The sequence below is a fragment of the Peromyscus maniculatus genome, chromosome 13, assembly GCF_049852395.1.
Source record: "Peromyscus maniculatus bairdii isolate BWxNUB_F1_BW_parent chromosome 13, HU_Pman_BW_mat_3.1, whole genome shotgun sequence".
NCBI classification, from domain to species: Eukaryota; Metazoa; Chordata; class Mammalia; order Rodentia; family Cricetidae; genus Peromyscus; species Peromyscus maniculatus.
Window position 1 is genome coordinate 55,688,147 of NC_134864.1, and position 21,517 is coordinate 55,709,663.

General features: G+C 44.5%; 1 protein-coding gene across 2 annotated transcripts; it reads left to right on the forward strand.

Annotated features, from left to right (window-relative positions):
* The first annotated feature begins 3,436 nt into the window (after positions 1-3,436).
* Clk1 (CDC like kinase 1) lies at positions 3,437-14,742 on the forward strand. 2 transcript variants are annotated; one of them, XM_076550486.1, is made up of 13 exons: positions 3,437-3,591; positions 5,538-5,698; positions 6,182-6,407; positions 7,387-7,477; positions 7,865-7,931; positions 9,443-9,559; positions 9,644-9,810; positions 11,912-12,006; positions 12,092-12,221; positions 12,951-13,033; positions 13,573-13,652; positions 13,916-14,006; positions 14,396-14,742. In XM_076550486.1, exons 2-13 carry the CDS (start codon positions 5,538-5,540, stop codon positions 14,537-14,539), a joined length of 1,452 nt encoding a protein of 483 aa, XP_076406601.1. In that variant the 5' UTR covers positions 3,437-3,591; the 3' UTR covers positions 14,540-14,742. The 2 variants fall into 2 exon arrangements, with proteins under 2 accessions (XP_076406601.1, XP_076406602.1); XM_076550487.1 differs by lacking the exon at positions 7,387-7,477 and having other exon boundaries at positions 3,439-3,591.
* The last annotated feature ends 6,775 nt before the right edge of the window (positions 14,743-21,517 follow it).

The window sequence follows — 21,517 nt, forward strand, 5'->3', positions numbered from 1 at the left end:
ACAGCGGTCACTGTAAAGCAAGTTACTTTAAATAAAGGAATAGTAAAAAGTTACTTTGGAACCTGTTTTGTGAGCTTATGTCTTTTTTAGAGTCTGGTAGCAAGGTAAACCGTCTTTCTCAGCTGGAGGCATGATTTTTACAGAGGAAGAGAACGGAGAAGGCAGCTGGAGCCTTGTTGCTGCTGTTAAACTGACAAAGTGATCACTAGCCCAGTCATCAGCTCCATCAGAGATCTGAGAAGGATAAATTTTACCGGGGTGGTTCTCTGCTCTCTCTGCTCCGTTCCCTGCTTCCCTCCCTCTCCAGACCTGGCTCTCCTCCCTTTCTCCCCCACCTCACCCCCCACTTTATTTCCTAATAAACCTCTAAAACAAACAAAACAAAATTTACCGGGGTAAGCAGGAAGTACAGACCAAGCAGCTCCAGAATCTATTAAGGATGACAGGCGGGCGGTGGTGGTGCACGCCTTTAATCCCAGCACTCGGGAGGCAGAGGCAGGAGGATCTCTGTGAGTTTGAGGCCAGTCTGGTCTACAGAGCGAGATCCAGGAAAGGCACAAAGCTACACAGAGAAACCGTGTCTCAAAAAAGAAAAACAAACAAACAAAATGACAGACTTAACAGCTGCATGGACAATCACACTAGGTTCCTCTGTGGTCGCTGGGGACAGAGGTCCAAGGACAATGTCAGTCTTTGACCGCCACGCCCAGAATTTCCAACAGACTTTACTGTGGAGGAGGAGGAGTGTGGGGAACTGGTCAACCTTGTTTAGGCAAAGCAGGGCAATCAATTGCTTCTCCACAGTTTGGACAGGGTCCTGCAGGGGAAGAGGTGAGGAACAGTTTTTCACCCAGTGGCTAGCTTTGCCACATCCAGAGCAAGCTCCAGACAGTGCTCTTTTATGCCCCGTCATCTTTGGAGGAGACCTCAGGGGTGTTTCCAAGAGCTGGCACCTCTCTCTATCGAAGGACGCTTTTTTATTAAACATTAAATGCCATATTCAGCTGATCTCTGAAGAGTCTGAGGACCATCTGTCAACTATATCTAAACTAAACAAGTTTTGCTTGTTTCTAGTTACTTGTTTTAGGCTTAACTTTGAATACATATACAGGAGGCTAAATAAGGCTTGTTCCTGTAATTATTACATTAGTACTCAGCATAACTACAAGTATACTTCTCAACACATTAAGGAATTTAATCATTTATAAGGTGACTATTAACTTGCATGTCTTAATCACCTTTAACAGTTTATAATAAGTTAGTAGCTTTTTATAAGATTAGGATTTTACAGCTTTATCTCTGTTAGGTTTAACCTTAAAAACTCAAACATCTTATTTATCAAATATACCTTATTTATCAAACATATGCTGTTTCTAGAAGCTTGCTGTTGAACACTTAGCAAAGATGTAAGTACTTAGGTGTAAATCTCTAAGTTAGCTTCTGTTAATCTGAGTAGACCTTTACAACCCTAAGATTCTATGACTATATGAGTATATTATAAACCAGAGTTGAATCACATATATAGCATGTTGTACCAAATATAACCTTAAATCACCATGCAAAAATTCATACATATCCAAAATATTTTGGAGACTTGTTGCTTTCTTAGTCTAAAAAGAAATACAATGATACACTAAGGGCTCAGTAGGACTGAAGTTTTATAATTGTTGCTTTATGCCATGTGGTCATCTTTCTTTCTTTTTTTTTTTTTTTTTTTGTATTGTTTTGTTTAGGTTTTTTTTTTCTTTGTTTGTTTTTGTTTTTTCAAGACAGGGTTTCTCTGTATAGTCTTGGCTGTTCTGGAACTCCCCCTGTAGACCAGGCTGGCCTCAAACTCACAGAGACCCAGAAATATGGGTTTTCACCATGGAAACAAAGCTCTGGGCATATCTGTGAGAGTTTAACTGGTTTGAGAATACTCACCCTAAATGGGTCAATTCTTCAGACGAGGTCTTGGACTGAATAAAAAAAAGGGACCAGGGGCTGGAGAGATGGCTCAGTGGTTAAGAGCACCGACGCTTCTCCCAAAGGACCTGGGTTCAATTCCCAATACCCACATGGTGTCTCCCAACCATCTGTAATTCCAGCCCCAGAGGACTGCCCTCCTCTGTGGGCACATGGTACACAGTCATACAGGCAGGCAAAATATCCATACACATAAAAAATAAAAAGGTGTGGTGACCAAGCTAAGAACCAGCATTCGCGCGTTTTCTGACTGTGGATACAATGTGACCAGTGTTAAGTTTCTAAACCCAGGACAACCGGCAGGGGTGCCTATTTAACATCTTGGATCTGACCTCCGGATTCTCCCAGCATCCCTCCGTCCCTTCCTGTTACAGGGTATGGCTGGCACACCTGTCTTCTGCTCGATCTACTAGGAAAACAGATGTTTTAAATAGCAACCCTGTGGCTCTTCTCCATCTTTGCTGATGACTTTCAAGATGTAAGCAGCCACATGACTTGGAGCCAGTTTTACTAAGGTTAAAGGGTACATGCCATGTGACTTCACCATCTTAAGATGACCACATAGGCCGGAAGGTGGTGGTGCACGCCTTTAATCCTAGCACTGGCGAGGCAGAGGCAGGAGGATCTCCGAGTTCAAAGCCAGGGAGAGTTCCAAAACAGCCAGGGCTATACAGAGGGCCCTGTCTCAAAAGAAGAAAAAAACAATAATAATAATAATAATAATAATAATAATAATAAAAACCAACCAAACAAACAAAATACTTGTGGGAACATATTTAATTTCAGTTCATGTCATACCCAACCACTAAAAACTAGTTTTAAATAGGTCACAGAACCTTAGTCAAAGTGCAAACCAAGCCGGGTGGTGGTGGCACACACCTTTAATCCCAGCACTCGGGAGGTGGAGCCAAGCGGATCTCTGCGAGTTCGAGGCCAGCCTGGGCTACAGAGTGAGATCCAGGACAGGTGCAACACAGAGAAACCCTGTCTCGGAAAACCAAAAAAAAAAAAAGTGCAAACCAAGCTAACCAGAGCTACTTTGATGTAGTTTCAAAACGTTTAGTCAGTTGCCATCAGGGCACGTGCTGCTTTTCACCTTGTCTCCCTCGTCTTCCATGTTTCTTAATGTTCACAGAGTCAGATTCAGGGTTTTTGTGTGCGTGAGTGTGAGTGCGGAGGAGACCTCGACTGTAACCTTCAGGGTCCTTAAGAATTCTCAAGCCGGGCGGTGGCGCACGCCTTTAATCCCAGCACTCGGGAGGCAGAGGCAGGCGGATCTCTGTGAGTTCGAGGCCAGCCTGGGCTACCAAGTGAGTTCCAGGAAAGGCGCAAAGCTACACAGAGAAACCCTGTCTCGAAAAACCAAAAAAAAAAAAAAAAAAAAAAAAAAAAAAAAAATTCTCAAGCAGCCACCACCTCCTCCGCCTTCCTACCGGGCTCGCTCGGTGGGCGGGGCCCGCGCCTGCGCACTCAGGCCCCGCCCCTCCGACGTCACCAGTGTTTTCGAGAAGAAGCCGGCGCCGCGGCTCTCGGCTCCATTTTGTGCCGGGCGTTCGTCGTCGTCGCTGCACGCATCCTACCCTCGCCTCGCTCGCTTTGTCCCCCCCGGTTGGCGTCTGCGGAAAGGTAAGAGGCGGTGTCGTCTGCAAGGGCCGTCCTCGCGTCCTCGCGACCCCCGCGGAGCTCCGGGCCTCGCCCTCCATCCCGGCCCCGCGGAGGCCCGGCCTCGCCCTCCATCCCCGCCCCGCGGAGCTCCGGCCTCGCCCTCTCTCGGCCCCGCGGACCTCCGGGCCTCGCTTCTCCCGGCCCCGCGTACCTCCGGCCTCGCCTCTGACCAGCGGCGGGACCGGGGCTCGCCGCCGGGCTGTCCCAGGCGACGGCGACCCGCGGCCGCACCTAAGATGGCGGAGGCCGCGCTCGCCCTGCGGAATGGCGCCGCCGGGGCGCGGCTTCCGCCGCGGTCGTCGGGGTTTTGCTCTCGACCGGGCGGTCGAGAGGGGAGAAGAGGCACGGCGCAGTGTTAGCGCCGGTTCTAATATTTATCTTTGGATGTGAAGCGAAGGGTCTTTGGCGGGACCCGGCGGGACCCACGGGCTGGTGGGATCCTGCCCGCCGCGGGCGCTGGCGGCGGGGACGGCCTTTAGAGACTCCCCCCGAGCCGAAGCCCCGCTCCTGGAGTTTGCTAAACAGAAAAGGGTCCCAAAGAGTCAAGCCCTGCGACAGGGCTTGGCGGAGTGACAGGTGCTTTTTCCAGAGACGGGTCTAGGGTTTGGGTGGCTCTAGAGATGGTGACGGCCTCTTTGTTTGAGACCGGGCTCAAAGGGTGTAACGGGTAGCGATGTTAAAAGTCAAAGTATTTTCCTTTGTAGACAGAAGTTGTAAGGTGTACCCTTTTTTGTTTGTTTGGTTGGTTGGTTGGTTTTGTTGTTGTTGTTTTCCGAGACAGGGTTTCTCCGTGTAGTTTTGGTGCCTGCCCTGGATCACGCTCTGTAGACCAGGCTGGCCTCGAACTCACAGAGATCCTCCTGCCTCTGCTGGGATCAAAGGCGTGTGCCACGGTCGCCCGGCGTAAAATGTACTCTTGAGGGGCATTGTTGACCTTTAGCAAAGGGGAGGGGATCGGAGCGCCCTAAGAGTATGAATCATTCCCCCCTTCTTAAGTAAACAATTTTCTGGCCTTCATCATCATGATGGACTGCCCCGTAAGCAAATTGGCTTTGTTAGTGATGCGTGAAGTTCGCTGACTCAGCGTAAAAGGCCAGCCAGATTGGCATACACCCATAATGAGCCATTTTTCTTTTCAGGCTTTTCCTTCTGTCGCCGTATTTTTTATTGAGTAGTAACAAACACATTGTAATATCTGAACAGATAAAAAATTAATTAGGGTTAGTTGCGGCTGTGTTATAGGGGAGACTTGTTCCTGGGGGAAAATGAATCATGTCGCGAACCTGTAATTTGTACTTCTGGAAAGATGGTGGTAAAATTTTGCCTAAGCTCTATAGAAATCTCTTTTTCCGCCCGGCGGTGGTGGCGCACACCTTTAATCCCAGGACTTGGAAGGCAGAGCCAGGTGGATCTCTGAGTTCGAGGCCAGCCTGGGCTACCAAGTGAGTCCCAGGAAAGGCGCAAAGCTACACAGAGAAACCCTGTCTTGAAAAACCAAAAACAAAAAACAAAAAAAAAATCTCTTTCCACTTTTATAAATTTGGGCATGGTGAGAATAAGGGAAAAAATGTGGGAATAAAATTCAGACTCCAGCGTCTGAAACAATGCAATAATTTTTATGATTTCAGATAATTGTAAACAATTTCAGAATTTAGATTTAAAAGAAAAGGTCAGTGCTGGACACAATATGCCTTTAATCCCGGTACTCTCTGGAGACAGAGGCAGGCAGGTCTCTTGAGGTCAACACCAGCCTGGTCTACATATTTCCAGTACAGCTTGAGCTACATAGTGAGACCATTCCGGGAAGAAAAGAAAAAAGAATCAGAACTATTGTGAATTTGCAAAGAAAGCTTTTGCTACACATCCCAGAAATCCAATTTACCTGGGAAAATTTGTCTTTTGTATAGATGAGACATTTAAAGAGACCTTACTGCCCTGACTGGGACGAAAGAGATTGGGATTATGGGACGTGGAGGAACAGCGGCAGTCACAGAAGAAAGAAGAGATCATACAGCCCTGCTCGAGAGCATAAGCGATGCAAATACGATCACTCTAAAACAACTGATGGGTAAGCAGAGTACTGACGGCTGTAGTGGAAGACGTTGGGGTCTCAGCCCTTAAGACCCCACCCACCCCCACCCCCGGGACCTTATGCCCTCTCTAGCACTCACGGGTACCACCCACACAGACAGGCACATGCACATAATTAAAAATGCATCTTTATAAGGCACATAAAACAAAGTATAAAAAATTCTTTTTTCAGCCAAGCAGTGGTGGTGCACACCTTTAATCCCAGAGGCAGAAGCAGGCAGATCTCTGAGTTCAAGGCCATTTTTGGCCTGGGAATGTAGTTCAGATGTCCAATGTTTGTTTGCCTGCCGTGCATAAAGCCTTGAGGGTCATGTAAGTGATATCACTTAATTGCATAATGCAGAGATTAGCAAAGGACAGTAGTTCAGTGGTGAGACACTTAACTCCCTACACTGCAGAGAACTTGGGGATTCCGTGTGGGCTTTTGTTCTGGTGTATCAAACAAACTTCTCTCTTACAGCTATTATCTGGACAGCAGATCCATACGTGAGAAAGAGTACCATAGTCGACGCTACATTGATGAGTACAGGAATGACTACATGGGGTGTGAGCCAGCCTATTACTATGGAGACCATGAAAGCCGATATCAGGATCACAGTAGCAAGTCCTCTGGGAGAAGTGGAGGAAGCAGCTATAAGAGTAAACCCAGGACTCACCACAGCACTTCCCGTCATCGAACTCATGGGGTACGAGCACCTTTTAAATATTTGGAAAGGTTTTATTTCCCGGGGAGAGAACAGGGAGCAAATTTGTGTTTGAGAAAAATTAAGATTAATTATACATCACAACTCCAGCTTCTGGGAGTGTTTCAGTATTTATGCACTGCATAGGAAATTCATGAAAACAATGTATATTTAGTTCTGTAATAATAGACTTATAATAGACTTATTATTAATGACTTCTTAGCTACTGATTGCCATTCTATTACTTTAGTGGAGGGGGTAACTTTAAAAATAGTATATTTTAAAAGATTTTCTTAATGCTATTTTAAGAAGTCTTATTTTGATTAGTTCAGTCAGTTTATCACAAAGAATTAGGAATTAATGTGTGAAGGGTTAGTTAAGACTATTTTAACCTGTTTATGATCTTTTTCTCATTAAACAAACTACAGATTTGAACTTAATGGTTTTGTGTATTAATTTGGAAATCATATCAGATGACATTTTAAATGCTGTGATGTTATATACCAAATTTTTTCCTCCCAAAATTAGGACTATGGTTTTACTGTTTTAATACCTATTTTCTTAGTGAGGGAATCTTAATTTGGCCACAGTGTACTACAAATAAATACTACATCCTACAGTTTTGTAGCATTAAATTAGGACACTAGAAACTTAAAATTATGTTTCAGTGAATGCTACAGATAAGAAATTTTTTTTTTATTTAAGAAAAACAATTGTGTTTGTGTTTTGTTGCCTTACCATTTTGAGTATCTTATCTGAAAATCTGTTCCTTGCCATGTTTTTCTCCTGTTAACATAAACTATGTGCCCTGTGCATTTCTGGGGACTGAATTTGAAATTGCTCCTGCCAACCGTTTGTGGCCTGGCGTGTATCTGAATGCCTGAATATCTCCCCGCTGAATGAATTTCGTATTCTGCCCTGAATTCACTCGGGTATATTGATTGGCTGGATGATCTTGGTGCCGCCCACTTGACGTTTCCAGAAGAGTCACCGAAGGAAAAGAACCAGGAGTGTAGAGGATGATGAGGAGGGTCACCTGATCTGTCAGAGTGGAGACGTACTAAGTGCAAGATGTATAGAATATTTTTCAACACTTATTAACTTTTCAGATAACATAATCTATATGTATATATAGATTAAGATTTCAGGGATTTGGAAATCTTTTTTTCTTTCTGTTTTTGTTTTGTTTCATTTCTTTTGGTGGGAGGGGATTATGTCTTTGCTTTCTTTAGAGTTTTAATATTTGTTGTACAGAAATTTCAGAACAGTAAATCAAATTAATGAAATTAGCCTGAGAATGAAATCATTCTAAGAATAGTTGTATGCTTTTGGATGGTGTTGGCTGGATAAGTAATTAATGATGAGGAAATGCATAGCATCACCTAGAATAATCTGCATTGATAGCCTTTAAGTTCATTGTTTCCACTTCTTGTTAGTGAAATTTGTTTTCTCTTTTTTAGATGAAATTGTTAATACCTTAGGTGAAGGTGCTTTTGGAAAAGTAGTGGAGTGCATCGATCATAAAATGTAAGTTTCAAGATTACATTTTACTTTTGAGTTCTTCTGTAGAGAAAATTAGTTTAGCTGATATCCAGATAGCCTTTTGGCTTGGGTCTTTTAACTTGGGGTATAACACATTCATAGGTAAAGGTACCTTGTTTATTTGGTGGAGACAGGGTCTTAGTGTGCAGGCCTGGAACTCGCCAGTGCTGGGATCAAAAGGTGTATACCGTTTTAAACAAAACTAAATGTATTTGCAGCTCCTGACCAGGGCAGAAGGAGGGGGATAGAAAGATGAGTTTAATTCCCAGCAGCAAAGGGTATAAGGAGGCTTGGTTTTGCTTTAAAGAAAGTCGTGATAACTTGTGATGTCACAGTCAGGCCCGATGATTGTTCTTCTCTTCTAGATGGGTGTCAAAGGTGGAATTGTATCCACCAAATCCTTAACCCATGCCCATGTTGGTAATCAGACCCAGGGATTCCATGTGCTAAAGATGTTTCACATTTTTATTTTTAATCGTATGAGTGCAGGGCCGAAGAGGGTGTCCATGCCGTGTATGTGGTTGTGAGCTCCTCAGTGTGGGGAATTGGGAATTGAACTCTGGACTTCTGTAAAGTGGCACACATGCTGTTAACTGCTGAGCCATCCTCCTGCCCCCATCTAATATGTTTTAAAGAGGGAATTCTTTATTCTTTTTTTTTCCCTTCTGAATAAATGAAACTTGTGTGTTTCATCCTGGGGATAAGATACGGGCCCTTCCTTGATGATACAAAACAATCATCTTTATCAGTTAGCTATAGGTTTCCTGCCCCAGGAATCACAGATACTTTTCTAAATGAGTTGAGTTGGAAGAGGCCGTAAGGTTCTGAGACTTTGCACCAACTGTTTTTTTTTTTTTTTTTTTTTTTTTAAGATTTATTTATTGTGTATGCAGTGTTCTGTCTGCATGCCAGAAGAGGGCACCAGATCTCATAGATGGTTGTGAGCCACTATGTGGTTGCTGGGAATTGAACTCAGGACCCCTGGAAGAGCAGTCAGTGCTCTTAACCTGAGTCATCTCTCTAGCCCCTACATCAACTTTTCTGATACTCTGGAGGATAGTACTTGATAGTGGTTGGGCACTGTAGAAAAAACCTACCTAACTCTATAGTTTTGAGTCTTAGAAGGCAGATTGAGGTAGTGTTCTCTCAATATAGTATTAACATAGACTGTTTATATTCTTTATTTGAAAGAACAAAGGATAACTCATGAGTAGTTTGTATGGTTAAAGTCTTTTATCTAGTAAATGGTAGAATGACTGGCTCTATTACAGTGAAAGGTTATTTGTGCTGCTTAATGCTGAACTGCAGTGCCTTTTTTCTTTGCTATTTGAAACAGGGTAGCTGTGGCTGTCCTGGAACTCACTCTGTAGACCAGGCTGGCCTCAAACTCAGAGATCCTCCTGCCTCTGCCTCCAAAGTGTTGGGATTAAAGGCATGTGACACTATGCCCATCTTAGATTATCATCTTTTTAACTTGGATTTATTCTCTCTAACAGGGGAGGTAGACATGTAGCAGTTAAAATAGTTAAAAATGTGGATAGATACTGTGAAGCTGCTCGATCAGAAATACAAGTTCTGGAACACTTAAATACAACAGATCCCCACAGTACTTTGTAAGTATCAGATTAAAACTTGGGAAATAGTTTAAGATAGAGTTGAATTGTAAACTTTATTGAGTTATTTTGATGTGTTTATAGCCGCTGTGTCCAGATGTTGGAGTGGTTTGAGCATCGTGGTCACATTTGCATTGTGTTTGAACTTCTGGGTCTGAGCACTTACGACTTCATTAAGGAGAATGGCTTTCTGCCATTTCGGATGGACCATATTAGGAAGATGGCTTATCAGATCTGCAGATCTGTAAACTGTAAGTTCTTGCATGCCTTCCAAAATTTGAGTGAGACTAATGTCAGACTAATTTGGATCTTTAAAAAGAGAACCTAGTGGGGTTGGGGGTGTAGTTCAGTAACAGAAATGAGGCCTTCTGTTGTGTCTTCATCACCACAGAAAACTGAAGATGAGATCCAATGTGGGGTTTAAAAGCCAGGCCTGAGAGTAGAGAGATTGGGGTCATGGTGGTTAAAAGACAGAAAGCTTGTTAAGAATCTGTTCAAGGGCTGGAGAGGTGGCACAGAGGTCCTGAGTTCATCTCCCAGCAACCGCACGGTGGCTCACCATCATCTTAATGAGGTCTAGTGCCCTCTTCTGGCCTGCAGGTCTATATGCAGGCAGAACACTGTATATGTAATAAAAAATAAAAATAAGGAAATTTAAAAAAATGTTACCTTCCAGAAGAATCTATGAATTGTGGAGATTGAATGTTCATACACTAAAAAAAAAATCTGTTCAAAGAAGCCTAGTAGTGGTGGCGCACGCCTTTTTAATACCAATGCTCGAGAGGCAGAGGCAGGCAGATCTCCTGAGTTTGAGGCCAGTCTGGTCTACAGAGCATGTTCCAGGACAGCTAGAGCTACCCAGAATTCCTGTTTAAAACAAAGTTGAAAAGATTTAATGTACATCTTGATGGCTGTATAGTTATTAGTACCTTGCACAGTTTGGGGTGTGACTTAGGCACATAACCTTAGGTTCATTCTCCACAGGAGAGAAATGATTAAGTGTGAAATAAGATTTCCTTGATAATAAGTTGTTGGTCTAGTGTTTAATTCATAATGTGGTAAGTTGGCGCAGTGCCTGCTTACCATGTACAAAGCCTTACTCCTGAGCATGCCTGTTTTTAGACAGCTTCTCACTACATAGACCTGGCTGGCCTGGAGTAGGATTTGTAAACCAGCCTGGTTTTGAACTTCCTGTTGCCTTTGTCCTGGCAACCCACTGACCTTTTTCTCCCAAGTGCTGAGGTTACAGATGGCAGCCGTCATTGCCAGCTGACTGCTTGTTCCTTAGAGGTATAGTCTCACTGTAGTGCAGGCTAGCCTTGCCCTCTGTCCTAGTACTAAGATTGTGGGAATGGACTACCACCACATCCAGCGTCACTGGAGTTGGGGGATGGAGTATTTCAATCCCTGGTGATTTGAGAGGGGCCCATTGTAGAACCTCAGACTGGCCTCAGCTCTCACTATCCTGCCCTAGAATGAACTACCTGGGTGCTGTGGATAGATGGCTGTGCAGCTGAAATAGTTTGTTAGCAGGAATGTCTTTCCCATGCCTCTGGTCATTTTTTTTCTAGACCGAGATTATTATAGTATATAGAAAGACACCAAAGGTTTGGGGATTAGATTTTTGTCTTTTAATTTTGTTATTTTCATGTGTACATAACACACACATGACTGCAGGTAATCACAGTCCTAGGGTTTCAGATCCCCCTGGAGTTGGGGACAGGTGGTTGTAAGCTGAGAATTGAACCCAGGTCTTGAGGTTCATCAGTACAAGTACATGCTCCTTTTTTTTCTTTTTTGGTTTTTCGAGACAGGGGTTTCTCTGTGTAGCTTTGCGCCTTTCCTGGAACTCACTTGATAGCCCAGGCTGGCCTCGAACTCAGAGATCCGCCTGGCTCTGCCTCCCGAGTGCTGGGATTAAAGGCGTGCGCCACCACCACCCAGCCTAAGTACATGCTCTTAACCACTGACCAATCTCATCAGACTGCCAGGTAGGATGGTGTACATCTTTAATCACAGCACTCAAGAAGCAGACAGGCGAATCTCTGAGGTCAAGGCCAGACTGGTCTACAAAGTGAGTTTTTGGAAAGCCAGGGCTCTGTAGAGAGACCCTGTCACAAACAAAAATGACAAAGTGTCTTTAAGTACACTACCTAGACTCGGGACTTTCGTGCCCTCAACTTCTTGAGTGCTGAGTATAGGTGGCATGAGGCTTATGTTCTTGTTTGGATCTTTGAGACTAGTAACTTCTTGTACTTCTTTACAGTTTTGATCTTTGAGACTATAGTAACTTTATACTTCTTTACAGTTTTGATCTTTGAGACTATAGTAACTTTTTGTACTTCTTTACAGTTTTGCACAGTAATAAACTGACTCACACAGACTTAAAGCCCGAAAACATCTTATTTGTGCAGTCTGACTACACAGAGGTTTATAATCCTAAAATGGTAAGTCCTTGTAACACCATCAGGGTGCTTGTAAATCCTTGGTTTCAATAGTTTGCCTTTATAACTTGTCACTTATGATTTTCAGAAACGTGATGAACGAACCTTAATAAATCCAGATATTAAAGTTGTGGACTTTGGAAGTGCAACATACGATGATGAGCATCACAGTACACTGGTGTCTACAAGACATTATAGAGCTCCTGAAGTTATTTTAGGTCAGTACTGCTTATGCTTTAACAGCCCACATCACTTTACTGTAGTGTTGGGTTTTTATGACTGTTCGTTGATCATTTTCTCATTACATAATACTCCAGACTAGGGAATGTAACTCGGGTACAACTCTTGTCTAACCTCCCAAGGCCCTTAGCCCAATTCCCACAGTTATCAAAAAAAGAAAAAAAATACAGTATTAGAAATTATGTTAAGTTTCTCCAAATTGCTGGCATGGTAGCACTTGCCTTTGATCAGAGCCTGATCTCTTGAGTTAGAAGCCAGCCTGGGCCACATACTGAGATCCTGTTTCAAAAACAAAAACCTTGAAGTTTCAACCATCTGTGGAGCTAGCAAGTTACTTAGCCTGTAAAAATGAGCTTGTCAGGTGTTGTTGACTGTGCATCTTAGAATCTGCTCAGACCAGGGGTGGTATGTCTTGGATCCCAGCTCCTGGGGCTGAGTCAGGAAGTCCTTATGCTCAAGACTAACCTGAGCTGCTATCCAGAGTCTGACCGTGCACCAGAATAGGTCAGGGAGGCCGGTATAGTCTAATAATGCTCCAGGCTACTGTGAACAAGTCAGAATACAAGATTAAACCTTATACGTTGAGGGCAGGGCATTATCACTAAATTCAGAACCTGATAGTTTTGCTAGTATAACTTTTAATTTATGGTAAAATGTCTTTCAGAAATATTGAGGTTTCTCCCCTAACATTGTGCTTTGTTTTGCAGCCCTAGGGTGGTCTCAGCCATGTGATGTCTGGAGTATAGGATGTATTCTTATTGAGTATTATCTCGGATTCACAGTTTTTCCAGTAAGTGACAATGGTGTTTAGTGGCTTTGCATTTAAAAAGTGCCTGTTCGTGCCGGGCGGTGGTGGCGCACGCCTTTAATCCCAGCACTCGGAGGCAGAGGCAGGTGGATCTCTGAGTTCGAGGCCAGCCTGGTCTCCAAAGTGAGTTCCAGGAAAGGCGCAAAGCTACACAGAGAAACCTTGTCTCAAAAACAAAACAAAACAAAACAAAACAAAAACAAAACAAAAAAAAGTGCCTGTTTGTGTAAAATAACTCCTTTAATTCAAACAATACATTTACACAATAGATTTTTTTTTTCCCCTGTTACTTATAAAGCCCAAAATTCAAAATTGTGTGATTTGTCTTAGGTAGTTTTACAGATATTCAAAACAGTTGTCACCAGGCGTTTAGGGAAGGCCTCTGGCAAGCTTCAGGCTGTGACACTGTTTTGGAGTCTGCCATTTTGATGACTTGTGAACAGCGGGGGCTGGAGAACCAGTGCTGGGTTGTGGAGTGGGCTGGTTCAGAAAGACCTGGTTAACAGGGGTTTTCATTTCAGACTCACGACAGCAGAGAACACTTAGCGATGATGGAAAGGATTCTTGGACCACTACCAAAGCACATGATACAGAAAACCAGGTATGTTTTACTTGAGTCACACCATCTTTAGTACACTGGATTCTGATCAGAACTATAAAACAAATCTAACTCTTTTTTCAGGTAAATAGCGTATTATATTATTGATAGTGAATAATTTAGTACTTCTGTTGTTTGGCTATATCTTAAATCTCTAGAAAAAGATTTAACCTTGAAAAATACAGTAGTTGATGCAACTGTTCATCTGTGCTGGGTATTTTAAGCTTGCAGATGTCAAATGGTAACTGAATGTTTAACTGTTGTAGGAAACGTAAATATTTCCATCATGATAGATTGGATTGGGATGAACACAGCTCTGCTGGCAGATATGTTTCACGGCGCTGTAAGCCTCTGAAGGTAAGCTTGGGTGGTCTTAAATATAACCAGGACTTGCATGTTCCCACTTCCCCACTTTGGGGTGTAGAGATTAAACCCAGGCTCTCATAGTCTACTGTGACCCTCTGGTCTGTTTCTAGTTTTGAGTTTTGCTTTTTGAGACAGGGTCTTGAGATTGTATTACTATGTAGTATGTAGTTCAGGCTAGCCTCAGAAATTTCCATCAGCCTCCCAGTGTTAGGATTACAGGTGTGCACTGCTGTAGCTGGCTTATCCCCCTCATCCTCCTTCCCTCTAGAAACATGTTAACAATGGTTTAGAAAAGGAGGCCTAGTAACCTGGCATCCCACGATTTTGAAGAGTTTCTTTTCTGTTTATGCACAGCAGTTAAGAATGTTTTTCTGTTTCAGGAGTTTATGCTGTCTCAGGATGCTGAACATGAGCTTCTGTTTGACCTCATTGGAAAAATGTTGGAGTATGATCCAGCCAAAAGAATTACTCTCAGAGAAGCCTTAAAGCATCCTTTCTTTTACCCGCTTAAGAAACACACATAGATTGTAAATACTTACAGTGCTCTGAAAGATTACAGACTGCATCAGTCTAGTTTTAAATACTAAGTTATTTTGTATATAGCTTTGTACATTTATGTTTTTTTTATTGTTTACATGATTTATTAAATACATGGCCAAGCCAAATAAGCATTTCAGTAATTAAAAATGATTAATTTGGAATAAACTTTGTGCTTATGAATTTATAAGAGTCTGTACAGTTTGATGTATTGTCAGTAGTCGTTTTGTTTCGATATATGTTGTCCTGTTCCCATCGCTTCCCCCCCCCCCAACCCACACACACACACACACACACACACACACACACACAGGGTTTCTCTGGGTAGTCCTGGCTGTACTGGATCCCTCTGTAGAGCAGGCTGGCTTCAAACTCAGATCCACCTGCCTCCTGAGTGCTGAGCTTAAAGGTGTGCGCCACCACTGCCAGGCCTCTTTCTGCAGTGTTTTCACTACATGTATGCCTACACGTGTGTACAAGCCAGAAAACAACGTTACAGATTAACTTGCTTTGTGGGTGCTGGAAATCAAACCTGGGTCCTTTAGAAAGAAGAGGAGAGGAGCCCATGCTCTCCGTTGAATCTTCTCTCCAGCCCCAATCTTGTTTACATTTTTAAGGGATTAAAAAGTGAGTGGTATTGGGTCATCTTTAGGTTAATGTATAAAGCCCAACTAAAGATTAGCCAAGGTTTTGTATTTTTCTTTAAGATTTATTTGCCGGGTGGTGGTGGTGCACGCCTTTAATCCTAGCACTCGGGAGGCAGTCAGGTGGATCTCTGAGTTCGAGGCCAGCCTGGTCTACAGAACGAGTTTCAGGAAAGGCGCAAAGCTACACAGAGAAACCCTGTCTCAAAAAACCAACCTCCTTGCCTTGAGGTTGGGGAAGCAGTTCAGTAGGCAAGAGCACTTGTGCAAGCAGGAGGCCAAGGATCTGAGTTCAAATGCTCAGTGCATGTGTTGGGTACCCAGGCATGGTCTTGGGTGGTGCAAATTTTCCTGAGAGCCCTGAAGAAACCTACCTCTTGAGAAGTTTGTGGAGATCCTGCTTCAAGGTAGTAAGGCAGAACCGGATAGAGCAAGACACCCCACAGCTTGTTTTGACCTCTGCCTGAGTGCATGCACACGAACCATACACCACCAAAATCCTAGTTTCCTAGGCACATTAGGAACATCACTCCTATGGTTTTTATCGATAAATCAAGATCACAATATGTATTGTTAGATATATAAAAAAAGTTTAAACAGTGGCTTACAATCCACATTGGAAAGGGTTCCCATATTCTGACTGACATTTTGTGATAGAGTTCCTAGTGTCTAATAAAATTTTGGTTGTGGATGTTTTTGCAGGGTCAAGTGAGTGACCTGGGGTCTTACCTATGCTAAACACTCAATGATGAACTACACTTCAACCTTAAAGAGTCTTAAATTGGTTTTTTAAAAAAAGTATACTCAAGAGGCTGGAGAGATGGCTCAGTGGTTAAGAGCACTGCCTGCTCTTCCAGAGGACCTGGGTTCCCAGCACCAACATGAAGGCTCAGAATGGTAAAAAGTAAATTACATTGGAGGTCAGGTATAGTGTATGTTGTTAATCCCCGCACTTGAGAGGCAAGGGCATGTGGATCTCTTAGGATCCAGGCCAACCTTGTCTACACAGGCAGTTGCAGGCCAGCAGGGACTGACCTGTCTCAAAATTCAACAGCCAGGTGGCCTAGTAAAGTTCAAGCCCAGCAGCAGTATGGTAGGAGAGAACCGACCTTCTCGAGTGTGAGCATGAGTGCAGGCACGACATGCTCAAACACGCAGTGTAAAACAGAAAGCCAGGGAGCCAGCTCTGGGAAAGTCTCAGAAGAGATCGAGCCTGTCGGTTTTAATGCGGTGCTTTTACTCTGCGAGGAAAAGTCACAAGGCACGACAAAACTCACTATCAAAGCAGAGTTTTATTAGGAGAAGAGGGACAGAAGCGAGCCTGACCAGGCCTGCAGAGAGAAGGCGGGGAGGAGAAGAGAGGAGGGGTCTGTGTCCCGCCTCTTGTGGATTCCCCTGCACATTACGTAGGATGTAAGGCCCCCCCATGCTTGGCTACTGAACTGCGCATGTGCGGTCCTGTAACTGGAGGAGTGGCCAGGAATCCCAACATTCCACACTCTTTTCTTATTATAAAAAGGTGGGTGAACAGGAATGGGGGAGCTGTCTCCCAAAACTGCTTCCAGCTGACTCCGTGGGTGTCAGCTAACTCTTGGGGGTAGGAAAGGGGGCTTCTGAGGTGGCCAGGCATCCTGGGATGGTGGGCTGTTGTCCGCTGCCTTGGAGCTGTCCATCTTCCTTGGCTTGGGACTCTGGCTGCTTGAGTCTGAGTGCTGGTGAGACAGAGAAAAGCTTAGAAAAAGAAGTATATACTTTTTCCTTTGGGGGGGGAGTTCCGGGTTGAGGGAGGGGGTCCTGGGACCAGGAAAGTTTGGGCTGTACTTATCTGAAGCAGATCCGACCTGTCCAGATGGATTCAAGTTGATTCCGGAGCTTGGAAGAATTTTTAAACATATTAAGAAGCAGCCATAGGAAATTTAAAATCTTGAGCTTTGGACCGTTACTGTTCCTCACCGCCTGGGTGTACTTGATGGTATATGGTGATCCTGTGACAATTAGCTGAGTAGTTAATTAGAAGAGGGAAGAGAAGCCGGGCAGTGGTGGCGCACACCTTTAATCCCAGCACTCAGGAGGCAGAGGCAGGCGGATCTCTGTGAGTTCGAGGCCAGCCTGGGCTACCAAGTGAGTTCCAGGAAAAGGCGCAAAGCTACACAGAGAAACCCTGTCTCGAAAAACCAAAAAAGAAAGAGGGAAGAGAAAAGCTTGTGGGGTGAAATCTCATTCTTCTGGAATTGGTGCTAAGGCAGTGGATCCTGAGTTCCTCTGGAACTTGAGAGCAGGGCCCTATCTGTGTCCCTGTGCCTGAGAAGCGCCGCTGACTGGTCTGGAGGCACATGGAGGAGCAAACGAAACAAAAGCTCTTGCCTTAGCTGGAAACTCTTCCCATTAGGTACCCCTGCAAGTACAACTAAGTGGTGAGGTCTGGTGAGATGGGCAAGGCTGTCATAGGGAAATGAGGAGAGGTGGGACCCCAAAACACCCTCAGGACTGAGTAAGTGGCTTGGTGTCCAAAAGGAAGGAACAGTTCGCCCCATGCTTCCTCCTGGATTTCCTGTGAGCCCGTGGCCAAGCCTAGGAAGTCTGCTGGAGGTCTTTGATGTCCCCATGCCACCCATGCATGAGGGCAGTCAGCTGACCAGCATCTCTCTAGCTGGCACTTTGAACAAGGCTCAATTGATGGTCCTAGGAGCAGGGCACACACTAGCCTGTGTGGCCTTTTTTAGCAGGAGGACCTGGAAGGCCTCATGCAGCTGCTCAGATAGCGTATGCCAGCATTTGGCAATTCTGTTCACAGGCTTTCTCATCTCTCCCATGGCACCTTAAATGCTACAGCTAAAACTTCTGCCTGTGGGGTCAGGAGCCCCCTCTCCAGATGCTTAAATTGAACCCTGATGGGAAACATGAGTCCGGTTTTACTCTTTTGCTTTGTTTTGTTTTTGGATACTGTTTTGTTTGTTTGTTTTGTTTTGTTTTTGGATAGTTGGCTGGTGTGAGGACAGCTACAGGAAGACCCGCCAGGAGGCAGGTTGTAAACTGATCTCTGGCTAGAGAGCCATCGGATTATTATAATCCCAATGTGGGTCCTGATTGTAAACTCATTTGCATGCGTCCCAGCCTGCTTCCAGACCTGTCTGTGCTTCTCAGGGCTGCTGAGAACGGGTCACAGTAAGAGTGAAAGTGGGAGCCAGAGTCTGGCAGAAGCGGCCTTGGAGGTCAGATAAGCGTAGATTCTTTGGAGTCAGAGATTCCTGAGGTTCAGGAATGCATGTGGGCAGGAGAGAAAGAATCAAAAAGGGAGGGATCAGAGCTTAGGTAAAAAGCTTGGGAATAAGGTTTAACCCTGTTCATTTGCCTGTTCACTGGCAGAAGTTAGATAATTCCCATGAAATATCCGGGTCCAAGCAGCCATTACGCAGCCATGTTTACTGGTATCTAGGGATATTTAAAGCATTTTTCAGAGGAGCGGGACCAAGAGGAGGAAGCCTTTGTCCCATAACTGTAGCCGAGAGAAAAAAATGAACAATTGAAATAACAAACGGGACCCAAGACTCCCAGTCTCAGGCATCCCCGAGGCAAAGGAAGGATCTGTGAATCAGCACAAGTTACCGGCACAAGTTATCCCACCCTTCCTCAAGAGAGGGACAAGGGCCGGGGTGTACATACCCAGAGGACCCCCCGGGGGTCCGACAGTGAGAAATACTACATGCTACAGTCCTGGGAAATGGCGAGGGACTGGAAAGAAAAAACTCACCAATCTGGGCAGCCAGTGTGTAGAAAAAGTGGGCAGTCATAGATGGAGGAAACCTCGGTACAGGGTCCCAGACGCAGAGTGCTGGGAGAGCCTGCTTCCACCAATGTTGGTTCTAATGTGGTGGTGCTGTCATTCATTAAGCAGCGCTCTTACAGTGAGAAAGGCCATGCGCTACAACAGAATCCACTATCAGTTTTATTAGGAGGGAGGGACAGAAGAGAGCGTGACCAGGCCTGTGGGAGAGCCCCTTACTTGGCTACGGAACTGCACATGCGTGGTCATGCAGCTGGAGGAGTGGCCAGGAATCCCAACACAGCCCTTGAATCTATGGGATTTTGTGGTTATTCCAGATGCAGTCACAATTTCATTGTTGCCTTTACTATGTCAGTAACTAGAACTGTGGGAAACCCTACAAGTCTCACACTAGTGTGGGTATGCTAACAAGTTTCTACCATTTGGTGAGCTCTCCAACCAACTTATTTTTAAACGGGTGACAACATAATACTTGCTAATTGTAGCAACTAGAATCCACCACACAACCATAAACATTCAAATTTCATTAGTCTCCTAATCTTTCACTGTCTTGGGATAATCCACCAAGGATTTCTGGAACTTTTCCCTTTCACCTCTCCTAGAAACACAGCACTGGCCCAGGCTGCCTCAGCCTCTGGGAGCTGGGATGACATGCCCAGCAGCTGGTCTGTAACACAGGATTTCACAAATAGGGGTTACTAAACTGTCACCCAGCACATTTGTAAAGTATCCTTGCCATTTAATTGAGTCTGGAAGCCTTTTGGCAAGAGTAAAAACTACATCTAAGGCCTCACCTATCAGACAAGGCTCCCCGGCTGAGCTATAGCCCAGCCAATTCCACCCGAGTTGGCCAAGAGTTATTAATCCACTATTTTTTTGTTGTTGTTTTGGAGACAGGGTTTCTCTGTGTAGCTTTGCGCCTTTCCTGGGACTCACTTGGTAGCCCAGGCTGGCCTTGAACTCACATAGATCCGCCTGGCTCTGCCTCTCAAGTACTGGGATTAAAGGCGTGCGCCCCGCTATTAATCCACTATTAATTCACATTTTTCTCAAGAAAAAGGCAATTCTAAACTAAGCTGTTTCTAGTCAAAAGCACCAGCTATTTCCAGATTGTTTAAACCACCATGCCTACATAACATCTTTCATTACCCTATCTCCACCCACTTTATTCAAGCTGTAGCCCTGGCTAGCCTGGATTCACATCTACCTGCCGCTTTCTCCTGAGTGCTGGGTTAAAAGCATGGTCTCCATGCTCACGGTATTCCTAGTATTTTAAATCTTTTTTTTTTTTTTCAAGATTTATTTATTATGTATACAATATTCTGCCTGCATGTGTGCCTGCACACCAGAAGAGGGCACCAGATCTCATTACAGATGGTTGTGAGCCACCATATGGTTGCTGGGAATTGAACTCAGGACCTCTGGAAGAGCAGCCAGTGCTCTTAACCGCTGAGCCATCTCTCCAGCCCCCTAGTATTTTAAATCTTAAGGCCTCAGTATTATGGTTGTATAGAAGTATTTAAGACTGATAAAAAGACTAAGACTTAACACACACATCCTAACAAAGCAATTTAAGACTTAAAATTGCTTATTTTAACATAGTACCCGAGAAAAGTGTTACGACACAAAATAATTCAGTAAGGTGCAAACATTGGTTTGTTAGGCTCACATCAACCAAGTTTCTAGGTTCTGAAAGCAGTCTCCTTGAGCAGAGATGTTGACAAGTGCGGCTGTCTGGATGGGAAATGACTCCCCAGGACCACATGTGAACACCTGCTCCCCAGTCTGTAGAAGTGCTTTCCAAGGACCAGGCGGTGTACATATGGAGGTAGGCAGGCTTTGAGGTTACAAAAGCCCACGGCATTTCCAGTGTGTCTGCCTCCTGGGCGTCTTCTCAGCATCTAAGCTCCCAGCTGCCGCTCCATGCCATGCCATCTATCTACCTGCTGCCATGCTCCAGCCATGATGGTCACAGACTAACCCTCTGGGACTGTGAGCCCCCAAATCAAATGCTTTTATAAATTACCTTGGTCATGGCATTTTGTCACGGCAATAGAATAAGACAACCAGCAAAATTTCAAAACCATTCCCCCCCCCTGCTCCCCACAACTTTGAAATGGACCATTTTTCTACAAGATTTCTAATGGTTTTTAAAAAACACATTAGAAGAAACTCAGATTAAACGATAAATCTATAATCAAATCTCGGGGAGGAAGAGGCAGAGTTCAGGCCAGTCAGGACTAGCCTCAACCTTGCAGCAGCAAGTCTATTTGCCTTTTTCTCCATTGCTAGGGTTACAGGTGTGAGCCACTTCACCTGGCTTCAAGAATCTGCAAAGCCCTACTAAGCCCCAAGGCCAAGTGGAAATGCTTTGCCTGGTGCTAAGGTACCAATCAGTTGGGAGATGATTCATAGATCGTGAATTGCCCATTACAGGCCTAGGCTGCACAGAGGACTGAGGCAGGAAGACTGAAGTGTACAGCCTGCCTGGGCACAGGAGGAGTCTCAAGGCTACCATGAGTATCTTGATGAAACCA

What these genes read in the sequence shown, in the direction of transcription:
- Clk1 (XM_076550486.1), top strand. Translation starts at nt 5,538, where the DNA reads ATGAGACATTTAAAGAGACCTTACTGCCCTGACTGGGACGAAAGAGAT. An exon ending in GAGTGCATCGATCATAAAAT is followed by an intron (nt 7,932 to 9,442) that starts GTAAGTTTCAAG and finishes TCTCTCTAACAG; the next exon opens with GGGAGGTAGACATGTAGCAG. An exon ending in TCGGATTCACAGTTTTTCCA is followed by an intron (nt 13,034 to 13,572) that starts GTAAGTGACAAT and finishes TTTTCATTTCAG; the next exon opens with ACTCACGACAGCAGAGAACA.